Source organism: Symphalangus syndactylus, chromosome 15 (assembly GCF_028878055.3).
Source record: "Symphalangus syndactylus isolate Jambi chromosome 15, NHGRI_mSymSyn1-v2.1_pri, whole genome shotgun sequence".
NCBI classification, from domain to species: Eukaryota; Metazoa; Chordata; class Mammalia; order Primates; family Hylobatidae; genus Symphalangus; species Symphalangus syndactylus.
The window spans coordinates 91533643-91551789 of record NC_072437.2 but is presented as its reverse complement, the minus strand read 5'-3'; the positions used below and the strand labels follow the sequence as shown (position 1 = coordinate 91551789).

Genomic DNA, 18147 nt, shown 5'->3' with positions numbered 1-18147 from the left:
AACTCTGAGGTTAGTTGAGATTCCAAGTTGCCTTGCTGAGCTCTGTGGAATTTCCCAGGGAGTTTCATTTGAATATCAAGTTTGGTTGCCAAATTTGTGGCTTCCTCAAACCAAAACTCATGATGAACTTCAATATTTTCCATCACTTCATTGAGTGCATGCAGTACAGCAGTCAAGCTATTGGCTGCAAAGAAGAAATCAGAGGTTTGCCCCCAGAAATTTTCCCCAGAGGCTCTTGTAACAGATAGGACATTTTAAAGAACAACAATGACAACAGTGAAATCAAAATCTGCTACTATACTACAGAGTACAAATGCTTGGCCAGCTATACAGTTATTCCATCTAGTATTTGGGTCACTATTTATACCATCTAAAACAAGTGCTTATAGGAGGTCCACTACAATTCAAAAGCATCATGCCTGCCTGTCCACTGAGAATGGCAAATTTCCTTCAGTCCTTTACCCTTTTCTTCACTGTTCTGAAAAAGAACAGAAATTACATTGCCAAGTTCTAAAAGCAGTTGCAGCCAACAATGGAAAAAAGAACAAACTTCCTCAACTGTTCCTATAACAATTGTTATAGGAAAAGTTATAGCATTTGTTCCTCAATTGCTCCCATAACAGGCACTGATTTTGCCAACCACATACTTAAGGCACAGGAAGAGTAGAGTATGTAGATAGCTTGAGGGGTTTTCTTCAAAAGTCTGGAAGCAAACAACTTCCATTTTAGAAGAAAATCCACCGGACATAATGTAAATCTGGCCATGACAATATTCCATATTTAGTCCCCACTTCTAACTTTCAGTGTGAAATTTCACAGCCGAAATTTCACAGCCAAAATTTCTGCATCTGCCTCATAAGGTGGGAAGCCAGCCCACAGATTCCACTCCCAGGTCATGAGATTCATCAACAAACCTCACCAACGCTGTAGGTGCTCTTCCCCAGCTATGTCAGTGATAACGGAAAAGAAGTGTGAGTCTCTCGAGTCCCTGAGGGTTTCTTCCCAAATGCAGCTCTCACAGATCTCTAGCAGCCTCCAGAATCTCACAGACTCTAGCATCTGATTCTGTTGTATTTTAGAAAAAATAAAAAGTGCTCATGGCTGTCGTCTCAAAATACTTTCTCAAGACCTCTTCACCTTGGCCGGGCGTGGTGGCTCACGCCTGTAATCCCAGAACTTTGGGAGGCCGAGGCAGGCAGATCATGAGGTCAGGAGATCGAGACCATCCTGGCTAACATGGTGAAACCCCGTCTCTACTAAAAATACAAAAACAAAATTAGCCGGGCGTGGTGGCGGGCGCCTGTAGTCCCAGCTGCTCGGGAGGCTGAGGCAGGAGAATGGCACAAACCCGGGAGGCAGAGCTTGCAGTGAGCCGAGATTGTGCCACTGCACTCCAGCCTGGGCAACAGAGCGAGACTCTGTCTCAAACAAACAAACAGAAAAACAAAAATCCTCTTCACCAGAATTTATCTGTACTCCAGCAGTGCTTTCATGTTATCGGGAGTAAAGAGACCTTCTGGCATTTCATCAACCTCACGTCTATCCAGAGATATATTTTGTTTTCCCATCAAAATCAAAATTTCAAATAGAGATTTTAGGTGCTCTTTATTTTCTTTCTTTTTAGGGGTTAGAGGCAAAATGTCCACATCCTTCCCTTGGCTGGCTTCTTCCGCACTGGGGTTCTGAACACTTGTTGTTGGTTTCTTTGTTTTCATTCCTGTTCAGAACTTTCATCAACTTTTTTCTGTTTCAGTGTTCTAATTTCATCTTTCCTCAATTCTTTTATTCATTTTCTGTGTCTACTGTGTGGATTGTTCAAATGACTGGTAAGATCAAATATTGGGCTGGGCACAGTGGCTCATGCCTGTAATCCCAGCACTTTGGGAGGCTGAGGCAGGCAGACCATGAGGTCAGGAGTTCGAGACCAGGCTGACCCTGTCTCTACCAAAAAGACAAAAATTAGCTGGGCCTGGTGGCATGCTCCTGTAATCCAAGCTACTCAGGAGGCTGAGGCAGGAGAATCGCTTGAACCTGGGAGGTGGAGGTTGCAGTAAGCCAAGATCGTGCCACTGCATTCCAGCCTGAGTGGAAGAGCAACACTCTGTCTCAAAAAAAAATCATATATTGCTGGGGTTGCATTATCTCAAAGATTTTCTATTAGGACTAGCTCTACAGATGGTAGAGGACTCAGAAGTGGTTGGCACCTAATTGAGAATGTGTATTTAATTAATTAGATGTTTTATCTTATAGGTCTGCTCTCCGACATTTCTCCACCTACTTTGCACATCTGGATGGATCCTGTGGGAACCTAAAGAAGACAAGTTGGACCATGTGCTCTTCCGCATACAGGTGGGGACACCACAGAAGTTCTGCACTGTGGCCCCACACTGCCTCGGGAGGTAGCACGACCAGCTCTGCAGGGCTTGTGCACCAACAGAGAAGCTAAAATTAGTTTGGTAACTTTTTTTTTTTTTAATAAATAGAGATGTGGTCTCACTATGTTGCCCAGGCTGGTCTTGAACTTCTGGGCTGAAGTAATCCTCTTGCCTCGGCCTCCCAAAGTACTGGGATTATAGCTGTGAACCACTGCTCCTGGTCCTGGTTTGGTAACTTTTTTTTTTTTTTTTTTTGAGATGGAGTTTCGTTCTTGTTGCCCAGGCTGGAGTTCAGTGGCGCAATCTCAGCTCACTGCAACCTCTGCCTACCGAGTTCAAGCAAGTCTCCTGCCTCAGCTTCCCAAGTAGCTGGGATTACAGGCACCCACCACCACGCCTGGCTATGGCTATTTTTTTGTATTTTTAGTAGAGACAGGATTTCACCATGTTGGCCAGGCTGGTCTTGAACTCCTAGCCTCAGGTGATGCACCCACCTCGGCCTCCCAAAGTTCTGGGATTACAGGCGTGAGACACCCTACCCGGCTCCTAGTTTGGTAACTTTTGACATCCATTTAATGTACACAAGGCAGAGATAATTACTTTTGAAAGCTGAAAGCCAGGAAAGTTGAGAAGTGTCTGGGATCTTACCTGAAGCTATTTGAGACCACAGGAGTGTTCTCTGTGGGTCATGCTCCCGGGGATGTTTGTAATCACTGAAGTGAAAAATTAGCTCAGGTCAATTGTATTTATAAATATGACTCAATATTAAATGTCAGCTTATGACATCATGGGGGAAAATGCACTTATCTCTCTACCTTTTACAATCACTTATTCATTTATTCCATATTTATTATCTGCCTACTACAAATACTGAGGCAGGCCCTGGAAATATCTAGAGGAGGAAGACGAAAAATCTACCACCATGGACATCATAGTCTTGTCCAGTGGTTCTCAATCTCAACTGCATATTAGAATAATCTGGGAGCTTTAAAAAAAAAAAAAAAAAATCACTGATGGCCGGGCGCAGTGGCTTATGCCTGTAATCCCAGCACTTTAAGAGGCCGGGGTGGGTGGATCACCTGAGGTCAAGAGTTCGAGACCAGCCTGGGCAACATGGTGAAACCCCATCTCTACTAAAAATACAAAAATTAACCGGGTATGGTGGCTGGCGCCTGCAATCCCAGCTACTTGGGAGGCTGAGGCAGGAGAATCGCTTGAACCTGGGGGGTGGAGGTTGCAGTGAGCCAAGATCACACCATTGCACCCCAGCCTGGGCAACAAGATCAAAACCCCATCTCGGAAAATAAATAAAAATTTAAAAATCACTGATGCCCAGGCCCTATACCTGACCAATCAATTCTGCATGTTTTGGGAATCAGGCCCATGCATCAGTAGTTTTAACAGCTCCTTAGAGGATCCGAATATGTAGCCAACATTGAAAACCACCAGGCTAGTAAATAGTAAAGGGTTTAGGGTAGGGCTGCAAATATAATATAATCACCTGGGAAGTTAAAAGTGTATATGTGTGTATGTATGTGTGGGTATATATGTATCCTTTCCTATCCCTCCCCTGACCCTAAGGCATACTGAGATCCTTAGAGAGGGGAGTACCGTATGTATTTTGGAAAATTCCTTTCCTTAAACAAGTAGAAAGTAGAAAGGAAATTATAATACCATCTGATAAGTGAAAGACACAGGTTACTGCAGGTTACTGTAAGATCACATAGACAGAAAACCTAGCCAAGGCCGATGAGGTCAGTGAATCTTGTCCGAAAGGAGCTATAAGAGCAATGACTCCTAAAAGAGTTAGCCAGGCAAAGGGAGATAGGGTAGGTTTTTCCAAATAAAAGGCCTAAGCTCAGGCTAGTCTTTGGCAAATTCTTGTTCAGCTCTTTCCCCTTCCTCGTTCTTCCTCCCTCCCTGCTGAAAGGTCTCTCCTGAAGAGTACTTCATCATAAATCACTGACTCAGGCCCTATTTCCAGATAGTCCCAACTAAGATAGTTGGTGCCAGAGGAGTTCCAGGAAGCAGGATGGACTTCTGGAGTTGGATCATCTACTAGACAATGGATCATTAGGACCTTGGTGGAGTATCGTCAGTTCCCAGCCTACCTGCCCAGGCTGTCTTTCACCTGTGGTGGGCTGGAATATGATGTGGGTGAAAGGGAATGCAGTGGCTGGTGCTATGTCCCTGGCATTGTGGAGATATTGGAAAATAGTAATTGAAGGGACCGTAGAATTGGATGGCTGCTGCTGGTCACCGATTATGTGCTTAAGAGAGGAAATGACAGGCTCAGGTCAGCTAACCATGAATGAAAAGTGTAGTGTGAGAGACAGAAGGCCTGCTAGACGGCATTGCAAGAGACTCTCGTCACCTGCAGCTGCAGGACAGCCCAACCCTTTTCTGCAACAAAGAACTACAGTGAAGGCTTAATGTTCAGTCAAAGCAGATCTCCTTCATTAAAGGCAGAGCCCTGCAAGGGTAGGGTGGGACTCTGAACTGTGGAATAAGGCTATGTCTCGTTGCTGGGTAGATAGATGCAGCATTTGACCCCCAGATTCCACCAAACCAATGTGCCTGCAGAAGTGATCCGCTCCTATTGCTAAAAGATAATGCCCTCCTTTCCTTGCTATGCAGAAGTTTCAAATGAAACGGACCCTTATACGACAATGTTTTCCCTCCTTCCACCTTTCACTTTTGGACACCAGACCAAAACTGGGGTCACGCTTCATCATGACTCAATTGAGGTAATGCTTGCTGTGCTGAGTGGAAAGGGGCTACAAGCCAAAGTGTTACTGGACATGGATAATGTATACCAGCAAAACAGCGAGAATGTCTAGGAGGGGACTACGAGGTGCTGAACCAAGGGGCATAGGATATCAAGCAGGGGGAAGGGAGAATTTGTATGGGGTATGGGGCCCACAAGACAGGATTTAATTCCTGGAAAGTTATCATCACAGAGAACATGAGGGTAAATAATAATGATAATAATAATAATAACTCCCTGGAAATTGCCTCAGGGATGGTTCTATTATGCTGCTGGATGACTCTTGGAAGCTTGGGGGAAAAGCGGCCTACGTTAAATGAAGTGGAGAGGCCAGAACTGCCATGGCAGGCTGTGGAGGAAGAGGTCAAAAGGCTCAGGGAAGTGGGCATGCTGAAACAGATCTACCGTCTAACACCAGGAAGTCTACCAGTGATTACTTTCCTCGGGAGGTTCTAAGGAAACTAATGGAGGAAGAAACTCACTGGTGAAAGGGATACCAGCATCATTGCGAAGCTGCCCTCTGCAGCTGAGGCTGATGATAAGCATTGCTGTTACAGAGCTAGACTTCCTGGTAGCAAAGGAGACTAGAGCATTCCAGAATAGCAGAGGCCAGGTGACACCACTTAGCCATCAGAAGCACTTAACCATTAAAACCACTTAATTACTGTAATGGGCAGCCAGGTCAGGATGTCAGCCAGGGGGACTGACCTTTGGGGACCTATGGAGAGGACTAATCGAATATAGTGTTCCTAGGAACAAGAAAGATGGGTAGGAGAATAGTGCAGCAGAAAAAATAGCACTAAAGGCATATAAATAGAAGATAACCTGCAATTAATAGTAGGTTAGCAGAAGGCTGAGGTCAGGCACCCCAATGGAAAGTCATGATCTCTTGTCCAGTTTCCAGACCTGAGCCATTTCTCAGACTCAGAACGAATTGACTAAAAGAGAGTCTGCATTATTATGAGGAAAGACTGATTGACAGTCAGGTGATAACTGAAGGTCTGGCCCAGGTCCATCTAAAACAGGTTCACTGAGTCTGTGGACTCCACCAGTGGCTATTTCTCTCGCTCCTTCGTGGAGAATGGAAATACCTAGCACTCAGCAGGATCCTCACATTGGTTCCTTGAGCTGTGGAACTAGAGCTATTTTAGTGGGAACTCTAAGAGTAGTCCGTGAAACAGACCCTCTCCCACCAAGAAGAGTATTGCAGGCCCCTAGAATGGCAGACATTAGCACCATCCTCAAAGACTTCAAGAATGCAGAGATGGTGCTCTTTGTCATAACCCTATTTAATTAGCCAGTCTGACCTCAGAAACACTGGTTAGATCACAGTGTACGAAAGTGGACTACCAAGAACTTAGCCAAATATTGGCCCCATTGCAGCTGGTTTGTAAGATCTGGTATCTTTACTAGAACATATTACTACAGCCTTGGTACATGTATGTATTAGGTTGGTGCAAAAGTAATTGCAGTATTTGCCATTACTTGTAATTGCAGTTTTTGCCATTACTTGTAATTGCAGTTTTTGCCATTACTTTTACTTTTGCACTATCCTAATCGCTATCCATCTGTAAATGTGTTCTTTTCTATATCCACCAGGAAGAAAGATCAGAAGCAGTTTTTATCCACGTGGTATGGACATGATATTCATTTGCCAGGGCAATGTTAATTGTCCTGCTTTCTGTCATATAATGTAGTCCAAAGGGACTTGGACAACCTGGCCATCCTGCAGAACATCACACTGGTCTCCAATATTTATGACACCGTGTTAATTAGATATTAGAAACAAGAAATGGCAAGTTCTCCATATGCCTTGGTAAGAAATATGTTCTCCACATGCAGTCCCTGCTCCCTGCTCCACTCACGCAGAACATGAACCTGGGCGTCAGATCCCTGCACTCCCAGGGCAGCCTGAGCGGCGCCATCAGCGCAAGCCTGCTGCCCTCCTCCCTCATGCAGGGCCAGATCTGAGCCACGTGTCCATGCAGCAGACGGCGCAGAGCAGGCTGCCCACGACCTCCATGAGCATCACGGGGCCCAGCTACAGCCACACGGGACCCACCTCGCGGGGCGTCCCCATGCAGGTGCAAGGCACCGTCGGCAACTATGTGTCTCGGACCAAAATCAACATGTAGTCCAACCCAGATACCTCCTCAGCCTCCGCCCAACCCCAGGGAGCCTGGGCCTGCCTCCAAGACCCTTGAAACACGTGGCTGCTGGACATGTGGCCCCCAGGGAGCTGCCCTCCTGCTAGGTGCTGGTGGGGAGGGGACGGTGAATCCCTGCTGGCTGCCTCCCCTGAGAGCTTCCAGAGGGATGGGCACCTGTGGGTACACAGCAACTCCTCCTGTCCCCCAGCTTTGAGGGCAGCTGTGCTGTTTCCCGTGGAGTCTCGGGGAAGGGCCCTAGGAGGGGGGCCCTTAGCCCTGGGTCTGGACAGATAGCACTGGGCTCACAGAGGTGGGGTAGAGTCGTTCCCCAGGTAGGGTAGAGCCTGGCCAGAGGCACCACAGTGGAGAAGATGAGGGGCCACAAGCTCTGGGCCAGAGGCCCCAGCCTTTCAGCAGGGCAGCCGGACACTGAACCCAGCCATGTGCCATGGTGGCCACGTGTGGTGTTGGGCGATTGAGAAGCAGCAGATCCTTGTCACATTTCATGACTGTTGTAGACACACGGACTTCAGAGGCTTAGTCCCAAAAAAGGGTGCAAAGTATCTCCTTAGTATTTCTTCATGATAATTGAATGTTAAAAATTTTTTTGGACATATTGACTCAAAAATAATGATTAAAATGGGGGGGGAAAGAAATATGTTCTTCACAAGGTAGAAGATACAGGCTAACAAGATTCAGAGGCCTGCCTCATCAGTGAAGTTTTTAAAGATCCAGTGGTCTGGGGTACGCTGGAACATTCCCTCCAAAGTACAAGACAAGTTCTTGTAGCCTGAATTCCTACCACTAAGAGAAAAAGCAAAATACTTGGTAGGCCTCTTTGGGTTTTGGAGGCAGCATATTCACTGTACTTGGCAGTATATTTATCAGGTAACTGGGAAAGCTGCTAGCTGTTAGTGAAGCCCAGGGTGATAAAGGGCTGTATAGTAGGTACATTCCTTGGTACAAGCAGACCTGCCATTTGGACTCTGTGAGGCAGCAGATCCCATGGTACCAGAGGTGTCTGTGGTAAAGAAAGATGCCGCGTGATACTTCTGGCAAGCCCCAATTGGCGAGTCACAGCACAGACCCCAGGATCCTGGAGCAAGGCCATGCCAGCTGCTGCAGAGAACTATACTCCATTTGAAAAACAGCTCTGTCATGATATTGGGCCCTGGTAGAAACTGAGCATCTGACCATGGGACACTAAGTGACCATGAGACACAAAGTGATCATAAGTTGGATTCTGTCAGACTCTCTGTGTTATAAGGTCAGCTGGGTGCAGCAGCAGTCCCCCGTAAGGAATCCTGTAGGTCTGCAATTAGGTTCAAGCAAGTCCAGAGAGCATGAGTGAGCTGCACAAATAGGTGGCTGAGACCCGCATGTCACCTGCTACTGTTGTACCAATGCCTCTCCCTAAACTCATAGCTATGGCCTCAGGGGAGTTCCCCATGAACAGTTGACAACAAAGGAAAAAATCCAAGCTTAGATCATGGATGGTCAGCTGGGTGTGGATGCAAGCTGGAAATACCGCTGCAGCACTGCTGCCCCACTCAGGGGTGGTTCTGAAAGACATGAAAGGGAAAGCATCCCATTTGGCAGAGCTTCAAGCAGTGCATTTAGTCATCAACTTTGGACATAGAAGTATGTTGCCCATATACTTATGGACAATGACAAATGTTAGCTTCGCTTGCTGGTCAAGGGCCTGGAAGAAGGAAGATTGAGAAAGGCTGGAGAATAGGCAGGTAAATAGATTTATGGGAGGGGGCACATAGCGTAAGGACCTTTTAGTACATAATGCCCATTAGAAAGTTTCCACTGCAGAAGAGGCAGCAACCAACTGTGTAGACAGGATGTCTAGGCCAGCAGATATTAGGCAGCCTCTGTCTGTGGCCACCCCAGTTCTCGCACAAGGGGCCCATAGAGGGAGTAGCCATGGTAGCAGAGGTGGAGGCTATGCATGCGCCCAACAGCCTGGACTCTCTCCAAAGCTGATAAAACTACTTCTGCTATTGAATGTCTGACCAGTTTGCAGCAGAGACCAACACTGAGTGCTCAAGAATGCCAAACAGCTACCGGGTGGCAAGTTGATTACACTGGGTCCTTCCAGCCTGGAAAGAGTCCCATTTCATCATGACTGGGTTTGACATATATTCTCAGTACAGGTTTGCTTTTCCCGCCTGCAGTGCTTCAGCCAGTACCACTACTGAAGGACTTACAGAATGTCAGACAGTCTGACATAGGATCTCACATAATACTGCCTCAGACCAAGGGTCTCACTTTCCAGCAAGAAGATATAGTGTTGGGCACCTGACCAGAGGATCCACTAGTCATACCACATACCATACCACTTGGAAGCCATCAAATTGATAGAGTGGAGCAATGGCTTATTGAAGGCATAACTGAAATTCCACCTTGGAAATAACCCCTTGTGATGTTGGAGCGTTATCCTTCAGGATAATGCAAATATACGCCTTAAACCAGTGGCTGGTATATGGTGCTGTGTCCACAGTAGATAGAATACATGGATCCAGTGATTAAGGGATAATCAGGTCCTATACTCAGAGGTGGGATGCTTTCATCATAGGACACAGTAAGAGTCCCACTAAACTGAAAGCTGTGGTTGCTCTCTGATCACTGTGGACTCTTAATGTTGGAAGACCTGCAAGCAAACCATCAGAACGAGGTGGAGGCTGCTGCTACATAATTAGACCAGAAAGGAATACATTGGGTACTCAGGAGATCCAATGGGGGCATTTCTTGGTATTCCTGTGCCTAGTTGTAACTGTAAATGAATAAGTACAGCCACCATAGCCTGGTAAAAGCATGATAACCAGGGTCTGAAACCCCTCATGGATGAGTGCCTGGTTCAATCCATCAGTCAAGCCACCTGCACCAGCAGAAGTGCTAGCTGAGCTGGAGGGGAATCTAGAAAGGGTAGTGCAGGAGGGAGATAATGAGTATCAGTTATGGCCTTGGAACCAGCTGTGGCAACAGGGGCTGTAGTTTGTCCCAATACCCTTGTCTTTTAAAAATTTCTCAGAAATTGGGATTAGAAACTGCTCAGACGGAGAAACTTAACATGAGAAGCAAAGGATCTCAGCAATACAAAGCGTGGACCATTGTGAACGTTTTTTGTTTCCTGCCCAAATCCACTCTATAAGCTCATGCATCTGTACTCCAGCTGCTGGGAGTGTTGGATAATAATTTCAGCTGCCTTCTTCTCTACAGAATTTCCCTTGGCTAAAACAGGAGCCACCTCACGCATGAGGTTCTGCTGCAATCCTGCCCCTGAAGATCTCACCCAATGAGGGACAGGCATGTACGTACAAAGAGCTGGCCAACAAGGCCACTTGGTGGTGAATTTCATGGGATCAGTGGAGGCTCATTCTTGTTTCTTTGTCCTCCTGGCCAATCCTGCTTCCTCTATCCCCTTCTCCAGAGTGCACCGTCCTAATAAAACACTTCAATAACAATCCTTGTCTCAGGCTTCGTTTCTAGATAACCATCTCTGGCCTAATTAAGACCCTGGTTATCAGGAGTGTCCTTGAGGGTTGTTTTTATATGCAGAAAAGGACTATTCCGAAGTTTCTCTTGAGGAATGAAATACTGAGACATGCTACAACATGATGACCCTTGAAAACATTATGCTAAGTGAAAGAAACCAGACACAAAAGACCACATGATGTAGAATATCATTTGTTTGAAATGCTCAGAATAGGCAAATCCAGAGACAGAAAGTACATTAGTAATTGCCAGGGGCTGGGAATAGGGTGGAGTAGGAATGAGAGTAATTGTTAATAGGTATAGGGTTTCCTTTGGGGAGATGCACGTGTTTTACAATTAGATTGTGGTGAATGCTGCGCAAGTCTGATTATACTAAAAACCACTGGATTATATACCTTAAATGGGCAAATTTTATGGCATGTGAATTATATCTCAATAAGCCTGTTAAAAGAGCTATAAGTAAATAAAGAAAATATTCTTTAAAAAATCTTTGTCTGAAACAGCTAATATTCAACTTATTAGTTCCAAATTCAATGTCCTAGTTACAACTTAGATTTTTACATTTGGTTTACAGCTCTTATTATTCCAGTGGTAAGCATAGTAAATCTTTTTGTTTTTGTTTTTTTTGAGACGGAGTCTCGCTCTGTTACCAGGCTGGAGTGCAGTGGCACGATCTCAGCTCACTGCAACCTCTGCCTCCCAAGTTCAAGCGATTCTCCTGCCTCAGCCTCCCAAGTAGCTGGGACTACAGGTGTGCACCACCACGCCCAGCTAATTTTTGTATTTTAGTAGAGATGGGGTTTCACCATGTTGGCCAGGATTGTCTCGATCTCTTGACCTCGTGATCTGCCCACTTAGCCTCCCAAAGTGCTGGGATTACAGGCGTGAGCCGCTGTGCCTGGCCAAGTATAGTAAATCTTAACAGTCATTTGGAATTAGCCCTTCACTAACTTTCAATCTCATTCATATACATATTTAATTATCTTCAAACCAACATTTTAAACTGTATTTATAAATTTAATATTTTATCTCATTCACAAGTACTTCAAATGTTAAATGTAATTCTTTCTTTAAATCTTATATAATAATTTTTAAACTAATAATAAAACAATATGGGGGCGCCTATATTTCTCTTTGCTGCTCTGATGCCATCCATAAACTTAGTAAGATTTCAACTTAAAACTTGAAATCGAGTGCTCCATTTTGTTTTAAATTGTAATTAAGGCTGTCGTTTTATGAAGCCAAAATCTTTTAAACATGACAAGTACATATTTACCAGATATACAGAGAATCCTTTTAATGTTATGGTTTTAATTATTTTACACCTTTTTATTCCTAATTGTAAAAAGTACAGGAGTTACATGAGGCATACACACTAAAAAGGCCAGGTACCAATCCAATAAACAGAAATTAATTAGACCAGAGACCTTGGCAGGTTCTGAGACCTGGAGTAGATATCCAGAATGATTCATCTGTCTGTTCCAGCTATTGTATCTAAGCCCCTCTTTGTAGTCATTTTGTCTTGGTGAAGCAAGGTGTTGGATTCAAGTTACATACATTACCTGACTATTCACAAAAACCTGCAGCTTCCTACCTGGTAAATCATTTGATTGGATTTTTATTTGCACATTTTTATAATTTTTTTTATTCTTAGGGTATATAATAGGAAATAGGAAAAATAGGAAGAGACACATATGTCTTTTCCACTCAACATGTAAAAAGTATTTGCACTTGGATTATTGCATTTGATTGCACTCTCCAAAATTCACATAGATATTAAAAATGATTTCTACTTGTTATTTTCTATGATGTGTGTTCACAATATCAGAAGTCGTCGTACTATATGCGTTAATCCCGTTTGCCAAAAGATTGCACTTTTCTCTGCTCATCTATGCAGTAGGCCGAGGAGAATGTTCTGCCAAGTGCTGTGCTAAATTCTGGGATTACAAAAATGAATTAGACCATTTGATCACACCTAAGGAGTTCAGACTCTAGGTAGGAAAGACCTAAAAACAGAAAATCATTGTGAAGTATTTGCTCAATGGCTCTTTTTCCACGGGAAAAGAGGGCAAGGACTTCATTCTATGAGGACATGACTGTCTGATTCACGGCTGTCATCACCAGCACCTAATACATAGTCACACTCAGTATTTGTTAAATACATGAATACATGCTAAAATAGGGTTATATATAGAGGGAATATGGGAGCCCCCAAAAGGGACATTTGCCTAGTTTTATGTGTAAATATCGGGCTGGAGGGTGAGGTAAGGGTGTTACTTCAGAGGTATCAGGAAAAATTCCTTAAAGATGAGAACTGAGCTGAGTTTTGGGAGACAGAGGAAATTAGGTAAAAGTGGAGTTGGGGGTTGCTTAGGAGTTCCCATATCTTGTGGCGGAACTTCAAGCAGTTTCGGAGTGCCAAGACATCAGCCTGTAAATGGAAGCAGCAGAAAGATCTGGAAGGGCTTTCTAGGCTGTTTTATATATTTCCATTTTAGTATCCATATCCATATGCTTATTTTAAACACTTGTCCATAGATCCTTACTACACTGGTAGCTCACTGATGCTAAGGACTGCATCTTGCTTGTTATCCAGTTGCCCAGCATAATAATGGGGATATGGTAGTTCCTCAAAAGTTAATGCAGAAATGAAAGAACAAACGGAAGAATGACAAGTAACGGCATTGTGAGCACTCTCCAGTGATGAAGTCATCTGGATGGCAGGGATGTCAGGAAAGGGGACTATACCAGGTTAGACAGAGACCCACTCAGCATCTTAACTAATGGTGAGGTAAGTTGAGTAAGCCTCACATCTCAGAAACAAAATCAGACAGGAATGTTGGGAGTTTTAAACTGCTTTCCTAGCGGGAAGGTGAAAAAACACAAATATAGTGGGGTGCGGTGCCTCATGCCTGTAATCCCATTTTGCTGAGGTAAGAGGATTGCTTGAGGCCGAGTACGAAACCAGCCTGGGCAACATAGCAAGACCCCCGTCTCTACAAAAGAAAAAAATGTGAAATTAGTGGCAAGCCCCTGTAGTTCCAGCTACTGGGATGAGGAGGGAGGATCGCTGGAGGCTGCAGTGAGCTACGATCGCTCCACTGCACTCCAGCCTGGGCGACAGGGTGAGACCTTGTCTCAAATAGAGATAGATAGACTTCAGAATTTATTAGGGTTTGTAATTTCTAGGTTCCAACGCACAGCAAGGGAAAAGGCCTGGCTGGGTAGTACGTTACACCCGGAAGTAAAGAGACGCATACACCGTTGGGTGCACTTTATAGTCTGGCTGGCAAACAAGCGACACCGACGCGCAGAGTTAAGTGCCGGGACTTCCCAAGCCTGGAAAGCAGACTGTGTCTCTGCGACTATGCGGCTGCCACAAGGGCTGAGCGGCCGGGCATGTGGCTTCGAGGAGGAGGCACTGTTAAGAGCGGCGCAAGAGGGCGGAACGCGGGACGCAGGCACCCTAGCTCCCTACGGACGCAGTTTTCAGTCGCACGGGCGAGCTCCGGGCCGGCTGCGGAGCGATTCCCCTCCGCCGAGCGGGCGGCCTGGCTGTCGGGAAGGAAGGGCTGGGGCCTGCCGTTCCTCCTCCGGAGTATCCCCTCCAGCTGGACGACCCCACGCTGCAGCACGGGCTTCCTACTTCTCTCCTCGGTGGCCAATTCGAGGGCACAGCGGGCTCCGGAGGCCCGGCGGCAAGCCTATCCTGCCTCCCAACCACAGCCTCTAGCACCGGAGAGAACGGCCACCCACGGCACACACGTTTTCCGGGCAGGAGGCGAAGGCCCAGGACCTGGAGAGTTGGGCTCGAGGGAAAGCTCTGGGTCCCACCACTACTTCCTGGAGACGCCGGGGAAAGCCGGCCATCCTTTGAGCCACCCATCTCTTCTCCGATTGGTTAACTACCCTCTTATTGCGCTCCGCTGGCTGGTGATTGGTTGGGATGCACCGTCTATCACCTGCTTCCTTGTGGGAATCTAGGTCTCTAAGGGAAGCGTTATTTGAGGCTCGGTTGGGAAGAGGTTGGTTGGGCCCCATGAGCCCACTTTCTTTATCGTAGTGGGGATCGTCCCCCTGCGCGAGCTTCCGTCTCAACGGCCGGGAAAGAAACCAGTAGCGGGACGGAGGGCGGGGGTGGCAAGAAAGTCAAGGTTTAGAAGTAAGCCGGAGACGCCTAACCCTGGTAACATCCGAATGGGAACGGGATAGGAAGGAAGGCCTTTGAGAGAGGAGGCGTAAACCCAGGAGCAGTGACAGTGTAGGACTAAAGGCCTAAGTTTGTTGCGGAAGGTAGGGGCCTTGCGGGAGGTTTTCGTGACCTAATTGTATGGGGATCTAATTTTCTAGATGTGTCTAACAAAATCCACTGGAGAATTTGCTTTGGCTTTGCAGCAGAGTGGGGAGACTACCACCCGTTCCTGGCCTTCAAAGAGACAGTTTATTGAATTATTCAACTCTCTTTTATTGCTTCAGATGGACAGCTCTCAAAAAAGGCACAAACAATTGAAGGATGGATACCATGGCATATGTTAAAAGCATGTTGAAAGGAAAATAAGGTATTCGCTTTGTTTTCATTGTGATTAATTGTATAAGAAAATTACCTTTAAGGAGAAGCTCTTAAGTTTTAAATAATATTAGGGTAGCTTGATTTTATGATAGGCTTCAACTTGTAAAATTATTTATTACAAAAATCCTGTTATTGCCGTACCTACGAAATATGCTCTTTGCTAATTATGGTATTAATCTGAAGATAGAAATCTTGAGTTTTTAGTAGTGTTAATTCGTATTTGAGTGGATAATGTTACTAGGTCATTTGTTCAAAATGACATAATAAAATAACCACAGTGAAAAAAATCTTTGAATTTGTAATTTAGTGTTACATGTGAAATTGAATAGTTGCTTACTCCTACGATATTTTAGACTTGTAGGCTAATTTCACCTTATATTTAAAGCAGCTTGCTTATTAAACACCTAGTGTATTTCGAGAGGCAGAGTTGCACAGTTGCTTCACTGGTAGCCTAGCCATTTGAGCCTCCAGCCTCTACTGAGTCAGGTGCTGTATTACTCATACCCTTTAGTGACATGCCAGAAATTGTCGAGAAATAGTTTATTTCGTCTGCAGAACACCCAAGTTAGCTCTTAACAGCAGACCTGGTCCTACTCTGGAAAACTCTAATCAAGGATTGGGGATGAGATTTGGGCATCTGGATTTTTAAAAATATCCTTAAGTGAGTTTGAGAACCATTGCATTAGTGTGACTTAGTGAATAGATGTATTTAAGAAATTCTAAAATATTTATGAAACAAACATCTTTCTCTCTTGATTTCCTTGTAATTTAAAAGTGAGCTTCTCAGGAGTGGCATTTAAATATAATCCAAAAATAGTGTTTTCTTAGGCAAAGTCAGGAAGTTTCACTGGCATTCTGAAACTCCTGGGACTAACCATTCCAGGCTTAAGGATGAGGGTTGATATGGGGAGATACAAAGTGCTCTGATGCACTTTCACAATCCTTGAGCCATACATGATGTCTTGTTTCCTGTTGGGTTTCAAAGTCTTCCTGGTAGGCTTTAATAAGAGACCACCTCCCAGTCTGTTCAGTAGATATTAATTAGGCTAAATGATTTTCACTTCAACAAAGTGCAGTGGGAGATAATATTATATTCATGAGCCTTATTTTGGAAAGAATACCTTGCTGAAAACAAATGTAAATTATATCATCCCAGTATCCCTTTGCTCATTAAGTGAAGAATGTGCATAATTCAAGCCTAAAATTTGTACTTAATGTGAAGTACCCAGATACTGAAACATAAATGAGGACTTCTGGATCAACTTTTCCAGATCGTCAACATGGTCAAAAATGAGATAATCACTATGGTATTCAGGCATGAGCATTTTGTGTTAAACCCAAATCCAGTCTGACTTAGTGGGTTTAGGCAAAGAAGTAGCACCAATTGTGTTGTATTTCCTAGAAGCTGTTTTTCATTTTATATGTAAGGTTCTCACTGCAAGATTTGGCAAATACAGTATTTGGGTAGGGGACAACATTTAAAAATTAAGAAAAACTGCAAGTTAAAAATACAAAGCCAAATGTGGTCCATGACTTAACACCTTGAATGTTGTTTATATTGTTTGAACAGAAAGCCAGGAATCTCAGGATGAATCAGTCTAGATCGAGATCAGATGGTGGCAGTGAAGAAACCTTATCTCAAGACCATAATCATCATGAAAATGAGAGAAGATGGCAGCAAGAGCGTCTCCACAGAGAAGAGGCCTATTATCAGTTTATTAATGAACTCAATGATGAAGATTATCGGCTTATGAGAGACCATAATCTTTTAGGCACCCCTGGTAAGAGATGGGTAAAAGAGGAAACACCCTTTTTTCATCATTAGATGGAAGGATTTCAAGATAAGGAGAATTGGTATTCTTTTTCCCTGCTTCTCTTTATGAAAATATAGTGTATTGTTTTTGTGAGTTTAAGAACTTTTTAGTATAATAAAGTAGAAAATCACTGGCTTCTATATTTTATAAGGTGAAAATAGGGGACATGGAGCACTATTATACAAATGCCAAACTAAGAAACAGGTTAGTGTACATAATGGTGTTAAGTATTTACATATATGGTCCTATTTGTAATTTTTATACAAATTAAATATGACTTAAAACTCAATTTGAACTCATTTGGGGTATTATAATTTATTTATTCAGTTGAATTAATAACTCCCCCCAAAGCCCAATGTGTTCCATAAAGTTTTTACAAATGAACTAATGGAAATTTGTATGTTTATATATTGTGTGTTTGTATATTGATGACCCATATAATGAAGTATTGGGAATAAAATTCAAGTAAATATTTGAAGTTTTCTCTATAAATGCTCCCTTAATTTCTTTTTAACTGACAAAAATCCACAGTTATAGCTTATAAATTCCTAAGTGTATCAACTGGCAGCACTTTACCAACTATTCAAATTAAATCTTATTTTAATAATTTTTAATAAAAGATTAATAAATGAAGCACAACTGAATTGATGCACATTTGTACCAGTTGAATATTTTTAACTGTCTTCAATTTACAGAACATATGAAAGTAATAAGACTTTGTCTTCTATAGGTTACTAAAGATTAGTCTTACCCTTCATGAGGTCTCATAAAACTTAATTAAGAATTCTTAAATGAGCAGTTTTTCATTGTTTTAGGAGAAATAACATCAGAAGAACTGCAACAGCGGTTAGATGGCGTCAAGGAACAACTAGCATCTCAGCCTGACTTGAGAGACGGAACGAATTACAGAGGTACTGTGGAGTCCTTTCATAAGGAATAGGCTTGATTGGAGTACTTGCAGAAATGA

At 43.9% G+C, this 18147-nt stretch overlaps 1 protein-coding gene and 1 pseudogene across 14 annotated transcripts in view; one reads left to right on the top strand and one right to left on the bottom strand.

The window, feature by feature from the left end:
* Positions 1 to 254: 254 nt before the first annotated feature.
* Positions 255 to 5110, bottom strand: LOC129463775 (52 kDa repressor of the inhibitor of the protein kinase-like; annotated as a pseudogene).
* Positions 5111 to 14141: 9031 nt separating this feature from the next.
* RNF6 (ring finger protein 6) overlaps positions 14142 to 18147 on the top strand; it is a 71255-nt gene continuing 67249 nt past the window's right edge. For 2 of the 14 annotated variants that reach the window (XM_055244088.2, XM_063619240.1), the window contains exons 1-4: positions 14689 to 14821; positions 15273 to 15355; positions 16937 to 17147; positions 17996 to 18091. In XM_055244088.2, coding sequence (XP_055100063.1) covers positions 16955 to 17147; positions 17996 to 18091 — 289 coding nt within the window. In that variant the 5' untranslated portion in view covers positions 14689 to 14821; positions 15273 to 15355; positions 16937 to 16954. Of the gene's footprint in view, positions 15090 to 15272; positions 15356 to 16936; positions 17148 to 17995; positions 18092 to 18147 lie in introns of all 14 variants that reach the window. The other 12 variants (XM_063619236.1, XM_063619233.1, XM_063619239.1 and 9 more) reach the window with 11 other exon arrangements.